Genomic DNA, 16544 nt, shown 5'->3' on the forward strand with positions numbered 1-16544 from the left:
AATGGTTTATTTAAGGAACAAGAGGCTTCCCAGTGCCAAAGTGTTTTCACAGTTGGTTTAGTGGGAGAGTGAGGTGGCTGGGAGAGCAAAGGGAGCTGCTCTTTCATGTAGGCTACAGTTCTGTGCCAATTATTGTCTGAGCCTTGGGCTTACTGAGGGAGGGGATGAATCTGCTCCCGCCCCCACACTACCTCTGGCCACTCTTTCAAAAATGCTCCTTCCTGGATCACTCTGGTGGCCTTGGGAAGTTTGGGTGCTCTGCCCTGGATTCACAGCCGGTGACTGGCTTTAGAGGAGGTGGAAAAAGAAGGGTCACTGACTCCAGAGACAAATATTGACCAAGATAAAATAAATCTTCCCTCTGAAAGTACAGAAAACATTGTGTTCTTTGAAATGGGTCCAGTATGTTTGACTGTTTCCCCTGTGAAAAAGTTCAGTATGTGTTGGCATCAAAGCCACAAGGAGGGAATTAATTAAGGGAATTAATAATTAAGGGAATTAGCCCAGCTCCTTTTCAACCCAAAACTGGAGCTTGCCCAGCTGTACCCTTATCAGAAACTTGAGTTTTGGCTGGGCTACTGAGAAATATCAGTGGGGAGGGGCAGCTTATTTTATTCTTCCTTTGCCCAGGGACGTCATTTGGAAAAGCCCAAAGTTTTGAAGTGTTTTACACCATTGGGACAGAAATTAAGAGTTTGCGTTTATAGAATTCCCTATCAGAGAGAGCTATTTTGGCTTCATCTTTTAGAAACAGTTTTAATACATTTCATGGAATTCACTGAAGCCAAATAAATTGGCTCCAGGGCTCAGGTAGAGCTTGAAACAAAATTTCCTGGGTTTAAATTCTGCAATTAGTATTTTTATTTATTTTTTTTAACTGGAATAACATATTTTTCTATTTTACCAATCTATAAAAAGCTTTCCTATTGCTAAATTTTACCATCACCTTTTGTGCGTGTTTTTCAATTGCCTATTTTTGTTTTTAAATAGCCTATTAGTTCACGGGCCAATTAAGATTTTTCATTATTTTTGTACAAAATGGAGAGAGATGCACAACATTACAAATAGAAAGCAAGACCATGGCTTTTTATCTGGGTTTAGATTCATTTTCATACAACAAATTCAATCTCACAAAGTTTCAGAGACCAGCCACCTAACAGAAGAAAAGAAGTGCAGAGATTCAGGTCTCTGTTTCACATTAAAAAAAATAAAAAAAACCTAGCAGGGTAAAAAACTGAATTAGGGAGCTGCAATCCCATCACAGGGTTATGGCAACTGTTTTGATTCCCTTGGGCTGTCCCAGCAATGGCCCTGAGCACACAAAGCAAATAATCCCAGCAGCGGCTTCTTGAGATGTAAGAATATAAATATTACGCAAAGACAGGAAAACCTGCAGAGTACATTCGTTGCTTGACTGGTGCTTTTAGTCAAAACAAGAAAAAAAACTAACCACCTGTGCTATTGTTTCCCTTGGTGTTTTCATTAGAACTTGTAACCCACTGTTCTCCCCCTGATATTTGAAGAAGAATAATAGTACCAAGAGGATGCAGTCTCTATTCCTCCTGGGCTGCTGACATGGAAAAATGTCTATTTTCATCTCCTTAGAATATAAAAGCGCTTCAAAGGTGGCAGACTTCTCTACTTCTTTAGGGGGAGAGAACAAGTGGGACAAAAAAGTCAACACAAGATCAGTTTGCCCTGCTTTTTAATGGAAATAAGGCTGGTGAGATCACTCATAAGCACACATGGGGTAATTTCCTCTGAAAAACTCAACAAATTTAAATTAAATTTAACAGAGGGTGAACATCTTGTCTCATAAGCACAGTTTCTTCAAATTTCAAGAAAACAGGCAGCTGAAGAAAAAGAAATGCCTATCAACTGCCACGGAAGGAAGTGCTATAACACAAATGCCACCTCTGTTATGCACCAGGTGATCCAAATGGCAGGAAGATCTTATTCAGGAGAAAACAGGGGAAAAGTTTCTTCCTGATTTTTGGGGTTTGCTACGCCAGCCACGTGCCAGGGACTTACATCTAGCTTAGCTATGCAGTTTGTGGTTTCCCTGGTGGAATTTGGGTGTAATAATCTGCCCTAACTTTAAGAGAATCAGAGGAGCAGCTCATAACTCGCCTGGTCCCAGCAGCACCAAATGTTGCTCTACAGCATTAGAGAGCAAGAGTTTCTGTATGGAAGGATGTGGATATTCACACCACTTTCTTTAAGGTGTGGTGCTCTAACATCGGAGGCAATAAACCCTCATCTGATGCAAATGCACAGAGAAGCTTTTCTAGAGGTGGTGCAGAGTAAGTTTCTGCTCCTTTTTCCTACTGCTGTCCAAGCAAGTGAAGGACAAACAGCTCCTAACACAGGCTAATTCAACCTTCACCATCAGAAAGGCAGTTTCTTGCATTGTTAGTGAGAGAGACATGAAGATATTCTGAAAGGCCGTCCCATTTTCCTGGAATATATAATAATTGCACTGTAATAACCTTGGGGAAAACAGGTTTAGTCTCTGAAACCACATCTGAGCAGTTGCAGCCATCTTCAGTAAACTAAACAGCAATGAGTAAAGCCCATAACTTTGTTACTTAACAGAAGATGCAACCACAGGCAGAGGCTTGACAGAAATCAAGGGAAAGCACCACCTGCAGCAGGTACACCTCCAACACACCCTACCTGCTCTCTCTTGGTCTTTGTTAGTCTATCCACCACCCTCGGTTAATCCACCATGACTTAGCTTGTCATTTTATCCTAGCAAAACTTAACCAGGGCAGTTACATTAGAAGAACCAAAATTATTTGCCACTATAAGCAGCCATAAAAAGACATTGCGCAAAGCCAGGTGTGAAATGGAACGAGCTATTGCAAGGTGAGTTGGGTGAATGCTACTTCATATTCTTTGAAAATAAACTGCAGAATAATTTTCCACAGCAGCAAAGAATTTTCACAAGAATGGATATTATTACTTTATTAGTTCAGCAGCACTAAATCAAAGGAGGAATGGTCAAAGAATATGTTTGTAGCTTATTGTTCCTGGCTAGTGGAAACATACATTTCCTTTACAAAAAATCTGAATGTTTACCAGTTGCAATGTCAGCCTTGTCCCAAGATGAAAACAGTATTTTTATGAAAACCTCTGCTCTTTCAGTGAACTTTGGTGGCAGTAATACACAGGTAACTAGCACCCCACACTACAGATTTACAAGCCATCAAATTTCCCCTTAGCAAATGACCCCAAAAAAATCTGTCCTTGTAAACAAGAATTAGTGTCAGCAGTCTTAAAGCTTCAAATACTTTAAGATAAAGCCCAGAGTCAGACACCCATTCACCCAAACCATGCACTGGCATGGACTCTATTGCAAGGAAACAGAACCAGGTCAGTGACGCAAACTATGCAACAATTTCCCTGTGCTAGATAGATTAGCAGCTACTCCTCCACAGTACTTACATTTATTAACCTTCAACTTGCTTCCGTCTACTGGAATTGGATCTATGTAATCCCAGTAATATTCGTAAGACCAGAAATACTCAGAGGAGTTTGTTCTGTTAGCCATGTCAGTGGTGCCTTTTAAGCCAGCTCAGAACTCTGACCCACTGCTTTGCTTCACTGTACTTCAGTGCTCTCAGAAAGAGAATTGCACAACTGATGCCTGTGCCAATCACTCTGGGGTCCTGCAGCTCAAGGACTGCCTCGGGACTGAAAAAAGATAGTGGCAATGAGCATTAATGTGTGGCAGAGATGTAAGAGCAGCCCTGAAAATGCAGTCCTCACTTCTTTCCAAACACTCATGTTATTCCTCAGGGTGTTTTCAAGTGAGATGGGTGTCCCATAACCTAGGGACAGGGTGGACAAGTGCCAGCTGGGTCACAAACCTTTCTCTCGGAGCAGCGCACTATTCCTGAGAGCTCCTGAGCACAGCTGGGCTGAGAAACATTCCTGAATGTATCTGGATGGAAAAGGCTGGGGTCTGGAGGGGCTGCACCAGGAGTGGCTGAGGGCACTTGACATATTCAGCCTGGAGGAGACTGAGGGAAGAGCTCACGGGCGGCTGCAGCTTCTCCCGAGAGGCAGCTCCGGTCTCTACTCCCTGGGACAGGGACAGCACCCAGGGAAGGGCTGGAGCTCTGCCAGGGGGTGTTTATGTCGGAGGTCAAGGAAAAGTTCTTCCCCCAGAGGGTGCTGGCACTGCCCAGGCTCCCCAGGGAATGGGCACGGCCCCGAGGCTGCCAGAGCTCCAGGAGCCTTTGGACAGCGCTGCCAGGGATGCCCAGGGTGAGGTTGTTGGGGGGTCTGGGCAGAGACAGGGGCTGTCCTGGACTCTCTGAATTAGGCGTGACCTGATAAAACGCTTCGTATGAAAAGGATGTACTGGAATAACCATATCCTTTGCTTCGATTCCATGACCTTACAAGCTCGAAATGCCCACCGGACGGTGAGGGGGCACCTCAAAGGCGGGGCGGGCGGGCAGTTCCGGGGCGCTCCCGGGACGGTTCCCGGCGTCACTGCCGCTTCCTCGGCGGGCGATTCGAAGGCGATGTGGGAGGCCGCTGCCGGTCCCTCGTCGGGCAGGCGAGACACGATGGAGCTGTGCCCGGAGCTGAAGAACTCGCTGTCGCTGCTGGAGCCGGGCGGCGGCCGGCCCGAGCAGCAGCAGCGAGAGCGGCGGGCGGGCGCGGCCTTCATGCCCATGGTGTTCATGTGCTCCGGCTGCAGGCGGCCTGTGGGCGACACCTCGAGCTGGGTTGTCAATGACGAGGAGAGCGGCTGCATCCTGCTGCGCAGTGAGTGCCAGCCCTGCTACCCCGGCGCGTCCCCGCGGTCACTGCCGCCATCCCTCCCTCCTTCCCTCCCGCTGCAGGTGCGGCCGGCAGCGTGGCCGTGGACCCGGAGCGGAAGGTCTCCAGGCTCCCCGGCGAGAGTGGATGGTGAGCGCCGGTGCTGGCTGGGCACAGTCCCGGGGAAGTTGGGGGTTCCCGGGAAAGGCGCTGAGGATAAGGCCGGTGAAGGGCCCGGAGTACTCGTGTGCCCCCGAGAGCGCCTGGAACAGTTCTTTGGGGTGGTCTATGCAAGCGGCTTACAGCCTAAGGGAGAGGGATTTCTCACAAGGACATGTGATGGACGAGGGGAATGGCCTTAGGATGAAGGAAGGAGGGTTTAGGTGAAATATCAGGAAGAAATCCTTCCCTGTGAGGGTGCAGAGGCCCTGGCACAGGTTGCCCAGAGAATCTGTGGCCGCCCGTGGATCTCTGGAAGTGTCCAAGGCTGGGTTGAACAGGGTTTGGAGCAGCCTGGGACAGTGGGAGGTGTTCCTGCCCATGGCAGAGGGTGGAATGGGATGAGCTTTAAGGTCCCTTCCCCAGTTTAGTGATTCTGATGCTCTTGCTGAGGTCAGTCAGCCTGAGGGGCTGTTGCAAACTCAGGCTGAAAGATGAGTACTCATAATTCACACTGCGCAAAGCAAGAAGGTATGCTTAAAAAAATTCTAATGCATGATTATTTTTAGAAAATGGATGGAGAAAGGTGCTTCCTTTTATTTTCTTCTGAAGAAATGTTATTTCTTACTTACAGCGTGGTAGAAACCTTATTCTGCTCTGGCTGCTCAAGAACACTTGGCAGCATCTACAGGTGCACCCCAAGGCATCTCGACTACAAGAGAGATTTGTTCTGTTTCAGTATTGACTCTATTGAAAGGTAAATGCAGAATATTTATGAGTCAGTCTGCCAGCTCCACTTCACCCACCAGGCATCGCACTCAGGCTGCTCCTGTTATATCTCTGGCAAGTCTAGAGGTAGTTTTTTTCCTCTGCTCTGTCCCAGAGTGGTTTTCTGTTCTGCTGCTGTTGTTATCATAGTGCTCAATTGTGAAGAAAATCACCTGTGTAAGGAAAATCCTAGGAAAAAAAAAAAGCAAAGCAAAACAAAACAACCAGGCCTGCCTTTTGTGTGAGAAATTGCATTCCAGCCAAGGAAATATAACCAGGTCCAGGGTACAGGAGGATTCCTTCTCATTTGATCGGAAGAGCAGAGAAACCAAGCTCCAAGTAGGCCTGCCTGGAGCCTGTTAGGAGTCAGCATTATCAGCAGGAAGCGTGGCCAGAGTGGCTCAGGCAGAACTCGGGGTGGCTCTGACCTGTACTGGCCACATCTGCTCTGTCTTTGCTAAGGTGGGCAAAGGCAAATCTGACAACTGAGTCTGTGCTTGAGACTCTCACTCAGCTGTCTTAAAATCTGTCTAGAAAATGAAAGCATGCTTGGGTTTAGTTGGTTTATAGTACTTAAAAGTGGTCTTAAAGTATTCTTCAATAGCTATATCCTGAATTAAGGCTTCATGCCAGAGTTCTTTTATGCAAGCATTGTTCTAATAGACAGCGACTGTTCATCTGGACTAGTTTTAATGTCTTTTTTTTAATGTCTTCTGTTTTTATTTTGAAGTTCCCATTAATTTTGTTGTATTGCTGTGAATGTTCACCCTCGCACTCTGGACAGTGGTTTTGGGGTTTTTTTCTTCATTACACAGCTATGATACTTTCTTTTTTCCATGGTAGTAAAATCCTCTAAAGCACTAACCTGGCTGCAGCCTATAGCACTTTCTTGGAGAGTAATGCTGCTTCTCCCAGCCAGCACTGCAGTGTTCCCTGTGCAATTTTTCACTGTATTCTGTAGCCCCAGAATCCATTGGTGTCTCTCAGGGTTCTGGAGGAGTGCCGTGTTTGGATTTTTAGCTTCAGAGTGGCAAGTGCATGATCTAAACTGTGGCATCTCAGCTATATTCTATATATTCTGTAGCTATATTCTATATATATTCTATAGCTATATTCTAGGAAACCTGGAGAAGGAAGCTGATCTTCACGAGGAACCGCTTACTCTTGAAAGTCGAGCTGTCTTGCAAGAGGTGCTGCAGAAGGTGAGATATAACCTTATATCATTCTTTGTTTAAATTGCCTCTGTGAAACCTTAATATGCTTCAATAGTTTCTGCAGAACAACTTATTTCACCCAGAGCAATTCAGTGCATTGTAACATGTCATGGACTGCGTCATGTCACTGGTGTCTTGTGTTATGCAAGATTTTCAGTAACTTTTCCTTCAGTTTCCATGGTAATTAGCATTTTCTGTTTATCAAGCACAGCATTAGGTTCCTATTTATGTCTCAGTAATTTGATATATTGTTTCTAGCTAGTTCTCATTCACTTCTCCAGATCTTCAGTTCACTTTTAGTCATGTTTCTTCTGCCTTTTGTGCAAATGGACTTAATGCTTTTGCTGTAACTTTGTCTTGAAATACTACATCATAAACCAAGTTGATGTTTTGCTCTCCTAAAATCTTGTGACTGCAGGTAGGAAGAGTTGGGAACAAATAGGGGCAGAAGTTGACTGTGGAAGCTGAAGGTTGTCTAACAAAAGTTGAGTGTTTGGCTTTGACGCTTACCAAGGCTGGCAAAAGTTACTGTGTGGACACAGTGAATGTTAGAGTTGTGTCAGCTTTAAAAGGATGGAAGTAGCAGAGAAAGAATCATATGAAAAGAATTGGTGATGTGAGATCGGATTTGAGCCCTTTCTGATATGCACACATGCTCTTTGTGTTTTCAAATTCTGTGTGTAACCAAGTACCTTTCCCTGGTTCTTTTGCAGGTCGATACAATACTGAATGCCCTGGAGACAAGACTGACCGTGATTGAGTCCTGTGTGGCTACTCTGCACAGGCAGGTCTGAGAGGAAATACGTCTTGAACTGTAGGAGAATGGCAAATGTGAAACTTGGCCCTGTAATCCTCTGGGATCTGTGGGAACATTGCAAAGGCTGTGAGAGAGATGAAAGCCATGGGTGGCCTGTCCTGTGGGGGAGCAGTGCTGACTGAGACTGTGTCCCAGCCAAGAAGTTCCTCTTCTATCCTTGAAGATGATACACCAGGGGTTTTCTTTGTAATAAAGACTTCTGATCAGTCAGCCTGTAGACTTGTGGTTTATTTAAATTTTTGTCTCTGAAAGCAAAGCGTTTATCTCCTGACTTCCCTGCTATTCAGTATCTACTGAAATGGGTATGCATTTTCCTAAGCAAATCAAAAACCTCCCTGTGATTCTGTAATTTCCAAAAGAACAGCATGAAGTGACTTTTCTTTTTCTTGTCTTCATAGCTTTAGCTTGATTTGTGCTCAAAGGCAGGAATGACTCAATAAACTGTATGTGGTGAATTGTTAGTTTGGTGGGGGTTTGTTGCAAGTTCAGGGCTAAAATATGATGAAAATCTTTTTTTGCACCATTAGATAAATGCTTTTCCATGTGGTGTTGAAGGTAAGTTGTTTTACATCTCCAAAGGGAGGAAACCAAACCAGGCTGATGGTGGCATTCCTTTAAGCAAGGTTTGCTATATATTTGAGCAAGTAATTCAGCAGTTTTGTTGTGTTAATGCTGGTATTTGGGTTGTGTTTGGTTTTCTGGGCATTTGACTAATTGTCAGTGCTTCTCATACAGTATGAGTGTTCCACCTAGAGCAAGAGCAAGCAGTTGTGGTATAAAGCAAGAATAATTTCAAAAAGTGGTTTGGATTTTGTTTCTGTTTTTTTTTTTTTCTTTGTTACTCATCACTACTTGGCTTTACAACTGTGAGCTTTAAAAAGTTTTCTCCAAAAACTGCGAATGAATTTCCCCATTCTATCCCATTGGTAGGCGCTGCTTCTCTTGGAAAAGCTTCTACCCTCCACCTTCACTGCCCTGTTTTGAAGTTGTGCTCCAGTTCAGCCTGTTGTGTTGGGTCTTACATCCTTTTCTGTTCAGCATTTTGTTACTGACAGACCTGCCAGAGGAGCTTCCATTACTGCAGTGTCATTTGTGGGGCAGTTTCTGCTCTAACAAGTTTTCAAATGCTGCTTAAGAGCAATAGACCTCATTCTGTATGTCTGAAGGTGAGAGAAGAGATGGTTGCATCCCAGAGCCTGATTTTGGAATGTTTTATGGAATTGGCTGAGTAGCTTTTACTTCTCAGGTTTCTGTAGTCTGTCCATGGCAGGTCCAGCCTGTGCTTCAACTTGGAGCCTCAGTCTGCAGGGAAATTAACCTTTGGGGAAGTTCTTACAGCTCTACTTAATGCTTTATGAATTATGCTGATTTTCTGGAAGTAGGCTGCCTATTCTTACCCATTTTCTTCTCTTTCCCTGAGGACTGTGCCTGCTGAAAGGCTGAGGTGAGACCAAGATCTCTGACTGTGTCTTCCTGAGGCTGAAGCCGTGTTTTCTGCCAATGATGACATAGTGGAAGATGCTAAAGACTGAAAACTTTGGGATTTTTGCCCTGAATGCCAAGACTCTCTCTGCAGCTGTGCCCTGTATATCTCTTAAAAGAGTTTCTGGGTTTAGAAAGGTTTTAACATGCTGCAATATTTATCTATAACTCAATTCAAAAGAATCCTACTGCATCAATATGGTGCTAATGACTTTGTTGGAGTTGGTTAATTAAAGCAAATCATTGATAGGGGGTTTGAACATCCCTTGGTTGGAGCAGGCAACTCTTATTTAATTTCTCCTCATTCCTTTAATTTCTTTCAATTGTTTCTTCACCAATCACAGGATTTTTCTTGAATTTTGTGGGATTTGGAGGAGACTTGAAGAATTTTGCGGGAATTTTCTTAGATTTTGTGGAAATGTGGGGAGATTTTGTGAGATGTCTGTAGAATTTTGTAATGTTTTGAGAAGATGTAGGGAATTTTGTTGGATTTTTCTGGAATATGGTGGGCCTTTTCAAGGACTTTGTGTGGTTTTGAGGAGACTTGAAGTATTTTGAGGAATTTTTCTTAGATTTTGTGGAAACTTGTGGAGGTTTTGTGTGACTTTTGTGGAATTTTGTGGGATATTGAGGCGATTTAGGGATCTTGAGGGATTTTTCATGTATTTTGTGGGAATTTGTGGAGATTTGGTGGGATTTTTTTTTAGAATTTGGTTGTGTTTTGAGAAGATATAGGGAATGTTGTGGGATTTTTCCTGGAATTTTGTTGGATTTTGAGGAGATTTTGTGGGATGTTTGTGGAATTTTGAGGGTCTTTTCTGGAATTTTGTGAGATTCCGCAAAGAATTGAGGAATTATCTGTGATTTTTCATGTATTTTGTAAGAATTTGTGGAGATTCTGTGGGATTTTTGTGGAATTTGGTAGAGTTTTAAAATGATTTAGGTCATTTTGTGAGATATTTCTGGAACTTGGTGGGGCTTTTCAAGAATTTTGTAGTATTTTGAAAAGATTTAGGGAATTTTGTGGTGTTTTTTCTTGAATTTTGTGGGAAACTGTGCTGATTTTCTGGGGCGTTTCTGGAATTTGGTCAAGTTTTCAGAAGATTTAGGGATTTTTGTGAGATTTTTGTGGGATGTTCTGGGAATTGGTGGAGATTTTGTGGGACATTCCTGTGAATTGGTAGGGTTTTGAAATGATTTAGGGAATTTTGTGGGACTTGTCTGGAATTTTGTGGGGATTTTCACGGAATTTTGAGGATTTCTCTTGAATTTTGTGGGATTTGGAAGAGACTTGAAGAAGTTGGAGGGATTTTTCCTAAATGTTGTGTAAATTGCTGGAGATTTTGTGAGATGTTGCAGGAATTTGGTTGGGTTTTGAGAAGATTCAGGGAATTTTGTGGCATTTTTCTGGAATTTTGAGGGGCTTTCAAGAACTTTGTGAGAGTTTTCTTGAATTAAGTGGAAATTTGTTGAGATTTTGTGAGATGGTTCTGGAATTTTTGGGATATTGAAGAAATTCAGTGAATTTTGAGAGATTTTTCTTGAATTTTGCGGAAATTGTTGGAGATTTTGTGGGATGTTGCTGGAATGTGGTTGGGTTTTGAGAAGATTTAGGGAATTGTGTGGGGCTTGTACAGAATTTTGTGCGATTTCTTTTGTATTTTGTGGGATTTCTCTTGAATTTTGTGGGATTTTTGTGGGATTTGGAGGAAACTTGAAGAATTTCGCGGTATTTTTCCTACATGTTGTGGAAATTGGTGGAGATTTTGTGAGATGTTGCAGGAGTTTGTTTGGGTTCTGAGAAGATGGAAGGAATTTTGTGGGATTTTTGTGGAATTTTGAGGATTTCTCTTAAATTTTGCGGGATTTGGAGGAGACTTGAAGAATTTGGAGGGAATTTTCTTAGATTTTGTGGAAATTTGTTGAGATTTTGTGAGATGGTTCTGGAATTTGGTGGGATATTGAGGAAATTCAGTGAATTTTGAGGGATTTTTCTTGAATTTTTTGGAAATTTTTGGAGATTTTGTGGGATGTTGCAGGAATGTGGTTGGGTTTTGAGAAGATTTATGGAATTTTGTGGCATTTTTCTGCAATTTTGTGAGGCTTTTCCAGAATTTTTGGTGTTATTGAGGTGATTTGGTGGGATGTTTCTGGAATTTTGCGGGATTTTTCTGGGATTTGTACGAGACTTGAAGAAGTTTGCGGGATTTTTCTTGAATTGTTTAGAAATTGTTGGAGATTTTGTGAGATGTTGCAGGAATTTGGTTGGGTTTTGAGAAGATGTAGGGAATTTTGTGGCATTTTTCTGGAATTTTGAGGGTCTTTCAAGAACTTTGTGAGAGTTTTCTTGAATTTAGTGGAAATTTGTTGAGATTTTGTGAGATGGTTCTGGAATTTTGTGGGATTTTTGTGGGATTTGGAGGAAACGAATAATTTTGAGGGATTTTTCCTACATGTTGTGGAAATTGCTGGAGATTTTGTGAGATGTTGCAGGAATTTGGTTGGGTTTTGAGAAGATGTATGGAATTTTGTGGGATTTTCATGGAATTTTGAGGATTTCTCTTGAATTTTGTGGGATTTGGAGGAGACTTGAAGAAGTTGGAGGGATTTTTCGTAAATGTTGTGGAAATTGGTGGAGATTTTGTGAGATGTTGCAGGAATTTGGTTGGGTTTTGAGAAGATTTAGGGATTTTTGTGGGATTTTCGTGGAATTTTCACCAGCTTTCAAGTATTTTGTGAGAGTCTTCTTGAATTTTGTAGAAATTTTCGCAGATTTTGTGAGATGTTGCAGGAATTTTGTGGGATTTTTGTGGGATTTGGAGGAGACTTGAAGAATTTGGAGGGATTTTTCCTAAATGTTGTGGAAATTGGTGGAGATTTTGTGAGATGTTGCAGGAGTTTGTTTGGGTTTTGAGAAGATGGAAGGAATTTTGTTGGATTTTTGTGGAATTTTGAGGATTTCTCTTGAATTTTGTGGGATTTGGAGGAGACTTGAAGAATTTGGAGGGAATTTTCTTATATTTTGTGGAAATGTGTGGAGATTTTGTGAGATGTCTGTAGAATTTTGTCATGTTTTGAGAAGATGTAGGGAATTTTGTGGGATTTTTCCTGGAATTTTGTTGGATTTTGAGGAAATTTTGTGGGATGTTTGTGGAACTTTGAGGGTCTTTTCTGGAATTTTGTGAGATTCTGCAGGGAATTGAGGAATTATCTGTGATTTTTCATGTATTTTGTAAGAATTTGTGGAGATTTGGTGGGATTTTTGTTGAAATTTGTAGAGTTTTGAGAAGACGTAGGGAATTTTCTGGGATATTTCTGGAATTTGGTGGGGTCTTTTCAAGGACTTTGTGTGGTTTTGAGGAGACTTGAAGTATTTTGAGGAATTTTTCTTAGATTTTGTGGAATCTTGTGGAGGTTTTGTGTGATTTTTGTGGAATTTTGTGGGATATTGAGGCGATTTAGGGATCTTGAGGGATTTTTCATGTATTTTGTGGGATTTTGTGGAGATTTGGTGGGATATTTTTCTAGAATTTGGTCGTGTTTTGAGAAGATTTAGGGAATTTTGTGGGATTTTTCCTGGAATTTTATTGGATACTGGGGAGATTTTGTGGGATGTTTGTGGAACTTTGAGGGACTTTTCTGGAATTTGGTGAGATTCTGTAGAGAACTGACGAATTATCAGGGATTTTTCATGTATTCTGTGGGAATTTGTGGAGATTTGGTGGGATTTTTGTGGATTTTGGCCGTGTTTTGAGAAGATTTAGGGAATTTTGTGGGATTTTCCTGGAATTTTGTGGGATACTGGGGAGATTTTGTGGGATGCTTGCGGAACTTTGAGGGACTTTTCTGGAATTTGGTGAGATTCTGTGAAGAACTGAAGAATTATCAGGGATTTTTCATGTATTCTGTGGGAATTTGTGGAGATTTGGTGGGATTTTTGTGGATTTTGGCCGTGTTTTGATAAGATTTAGGGAATTTTGTGGGATTTTTCCTGGAATTTTGTTGGATATTGAGGAGATTTTGTGGGGGGCTTGTGGAACTTTGAGGGACTTTTCTGGAATTTGGTGAGATTCTGTAGAGAACTGAAGAATTATCAGGGATTTTTCATGTATTCTGTGGGAATTTGTGGAGATTTGGTGGGATTTTTCTGGAATTTGGTAGAGTTTTGAGAAGATTCAGGGAATTCTGTAAGATTTTTCTGGAATTTGGTGGGTCTTTTCAAGGACTTTGTGTGGTTTTGAGGAGACTTGAAGAATTTTGAGGAATTTTTCTTAGATTTTGTGGAAACTTGTGGAGTTTTTGTGTGATTTTTGTGTGATTTTGTGGGATATTGAGGCGATTTAGGGATCTTGAGGGATTTTTCATGCATTCTGTGGGAATTTTGTGGAGATTTGGTGGGATTTTTGTGGATTTTGGCCGTGTTTTGAGAAGATTTAGGGAATTTTGTGGGATTTTTCCTGGAATTTTGTTGGATACTGGGGAGATTTTGTGGGATGTTTGTGGAACTTTGAGGGACTCTTCTGGAATTTGGTGAGATTCTGTAGAGAACAGAAGAATTATCAGGGATTTGTCATGTATTCTGTGGGAATTTGCGGTATTTTTGTGGATTTTGGCCGTGTTTTGAGAAGATTTAGGGAATTTTGTGTGATTTTTCTGGGATTTTGTTGGGTATTGAGGACATTTTGTGGGATGTTTCTGGAATTTGGTGGGGCTTTTCAAGAATTTTGTGGTATTTTGAAAAGATTTAGGGAATTTTGTGGTGTTTTTCTTGAATTTTGTGGGAAACTGTGCTGATTTTATGGGGTGTTTCTGGAATTTGGTCGAGTTTTCAAAAGTGTTAGGGATTTTTGTGAGATTTTTGTGGGATGTTCTGGGAATTGGTGGAGATTTTGTGGGACTTTCCTGTGAATTGGTAGGGTTTTGAAATGATTTAGGGAGTTTTGTGGGACTTCTCTGGAATTTTGTGGGTTTTTTCTGGAATTGTGTGGGATTCTGAGGAGACTTGAAGAATTTTGAGGAATTTGTTTTAGATTTTGTGGGAATTTGTGGAGATTCTGTGGGATTTTACTGGAATTTGGTGGGCTTTTTCAAGGACTTTGTGTGGTTTTGTGGAGACTTGAAGAATTTTGAGGATTTTTTTTTATATTTTGTGGAAACTTGTGGAGGTTTTTTGGGATTTTTGTGGGATTTTGTGGGATATTGAGGCGATTTAGGGATCTTGAGGGATTTTTCATGTATTTTGTGGGAATTTGTGGAGATTTGGTGGGATATTTTTCATAAATTTAGTCGTGTTTTGAGAAGATTTAGGGAATTTTGTGGGATTTTTCCTGGAATTTTGATGGATACTGGGGAGATTTTGTGGAACTTTGAGGGACTTTTCTGGAATTTGGTGAGATTCTGTAGAGAACTGACGAATTATCAGGGATTTTTCATGTATTCTGTGTGAATTTGTGGAGATTTGGTGGGATTTTTGTGGATTTTGGCCGTATTTTAAGAAGATTTAGGGAATTTTGTGGGATTTTTCCTGGAATTTTGTTGGATATTGAGGAGATTTTGTGGGATGTTTGTGGAACTTGGAGGGACTTTTCTGAAATTTGGTGAGATTCTGTAGAGAACTGACGAATTATCAGGGATTTTTCATGTATTCTGTGGGAATTTGTGGAGATTTGGTGGGATTTTTGTAGATTTTGGCCGTGTTTTGATAAGATTTAGGGAATTTTGTGTGATTTTTCTGGGATTTTGTTGGGTATTGAGGACATTTTGTGGGATGTTTCTGGAATTTGGTGGGGCTTTTCAAGAAATAATATTCCAGGAAAAATCCCACAAAATTCCCTAAATCTTCCCAAAACCCGACCAAATTCTAGAAAAATATCCCACCAAATCTCCACAAATTCCCACAAATTACATGAAAAATCCCTCAAGATCCCTAAATCGCCTCAATATCCCACAAAATCCCACAAAAATCACACAAAACCTCCACAAGTTTCCACAAAATCTAAGAAAATTTCCTCAAAATTCTTCAAGTCTCCTCAAAACCACACAAAGTCCTTGAAAAGGCCCACCAAATTCCAGTAAAATCCCACAGAATCTCCAAAAATTCCCACAAAATCTAAAACAAATTCCTCAAAATTCTTCAAGTCTCCTCAGAATCCCACACAATTCCAGAAAAAACACACAAAATTCCAGAGAAGTCCCACAAAACTCCCTAAATCATTTCAAAACCCTATCAATTCACAGGAAAGTCCCACAAAATCTCCACCAATTCCCAGAACATCCCACAAAAATCTCACAAAAATCCCTAAATCTTCTGAAAACTCGACCAAATTCCAGAAATGCCCCAAAAAATCAGCACAGTTTCCCACAAAATTCAAGAAAAAACACCACAAAATTCCCAAAATCTTTTCAAAATACCACAAAATTCTTGAAAAGCCCCACCAAATTCCAGAAACATCCCACAAAATGTCCTCAATACCCAACAAAATCCCAGAAAAATCCCACAAAATTCCCTAAATCTTCTCAAAACTCTACCAAATTCCAGAAAAATCCCACCAAATCTCCACAAATTCCCACAAATTACATGAAAAATCCCTCAAGATCCCTAAATCGCCTCAATATCCCACAAAATCACACAAAAATCCCACAAAACCTCCACAAGTTTCCCCCAAATCTAAGAAAAATTCCTCAAAATTCTTCAAGTCTCCTCAAAACCACACAAAGTCCTTCAAAAAGGCCCACCAAATTCCAGAAAAATCTTACAGAATTCCCTAAATCTTCTCAAAACTCTACCAAATTTCAGAAAAATCCCACCAAATCTCCACAAATTCCCACAGAATACATGCGAAATCCCTCATAATCCGTCAGTTCTCTACAGAATCTCACCAAATTCCAGAAGAGTCCCTCAAAGTTCCACAAACACCCCACAAAATCTCCCTAATATCCAACAAAATTCCAGGAAAAATCCCACAAAATTCCCTAAATCATTTCAAAACCCTACCAATTCACAGGAATGTCCCAAAAAATCTCCACCAATTCCCAGAACATCCCACAAAAATCTCACAAAATTCCCTAAATCTTCTCAAAACACGGCCAAAATCCACAAAAATCCCACCAAATCTCCACAAATTCCCACAGAATACATGAAAAATCCCTGATAATTTGTCAGTTCTCTACAGAATCTCACCAAATTCCAGAAAAGTCCCTCAAAGTTCCACAAACATCCCAAAAAATCTCCCCAGTATCCAATAAAATTCCAGGAAAAATCTCACAAAATTCCCTAAATCTTCTCAAAACAGGACCAAATTCTAGAAAAATATCCCACCAAATCTCCAC

At 41.3% G+C, this 16544-nt stretch overlaps 1 protein-coding gene across 2 annotated transcripts; it reads left to right on the forward strand.

The window, feature by feature from the left end:
- The first annotated feature begins 651 nt into the window (after positions 1–651).
- On the forward strand, positions 652–7943 carry LOC147653765 (protein Mis18-alpha-like). Of its 2 annotated transcripts, none has more exons than XR_015285761.1 (5): positions 652–4781; positions 4859–4925; positions 5569–5691; positions 6822–6904; positions 7630–7943. XR_015285761.1 is itself a non-coding variant. In XM_086885331.1 (5 exons), exons 1-5 carry the CDS (start codon positions 4355–4357, stop codon positions 7708–7710), a joined length of 792 nt encoding a protein of 263 aa, XP_086741457.1. In that variant the 5' UTR covers positions 652–4354; the 3' UTR covers positions 7711–7943. The 2 variants fall into 2 exon arrangements, 1 of the variants encoding a protein (XP_086741457.1); XM_086885331.1 differs by having other exon boundaries at positions 6811–6904.
- Positions 7944–16544: the final 8601 nt, after the last annotated feature.

This window comes from Cyanistes caeruleus, chromosome 4 (genome assembly GCF_971803275.1).
Source record: "Cyanistes caeruleus chromosome 4, bCyaCae1.hap1.1, whole genome shotgun sequence".
Taxonomy (NCBI): domain Eukaryota; kingdom Metazoa; phylum Chordata; class Aves; order Passeriformes; family Paridae; genus Cyanistes; species Cyanistes caeruleus.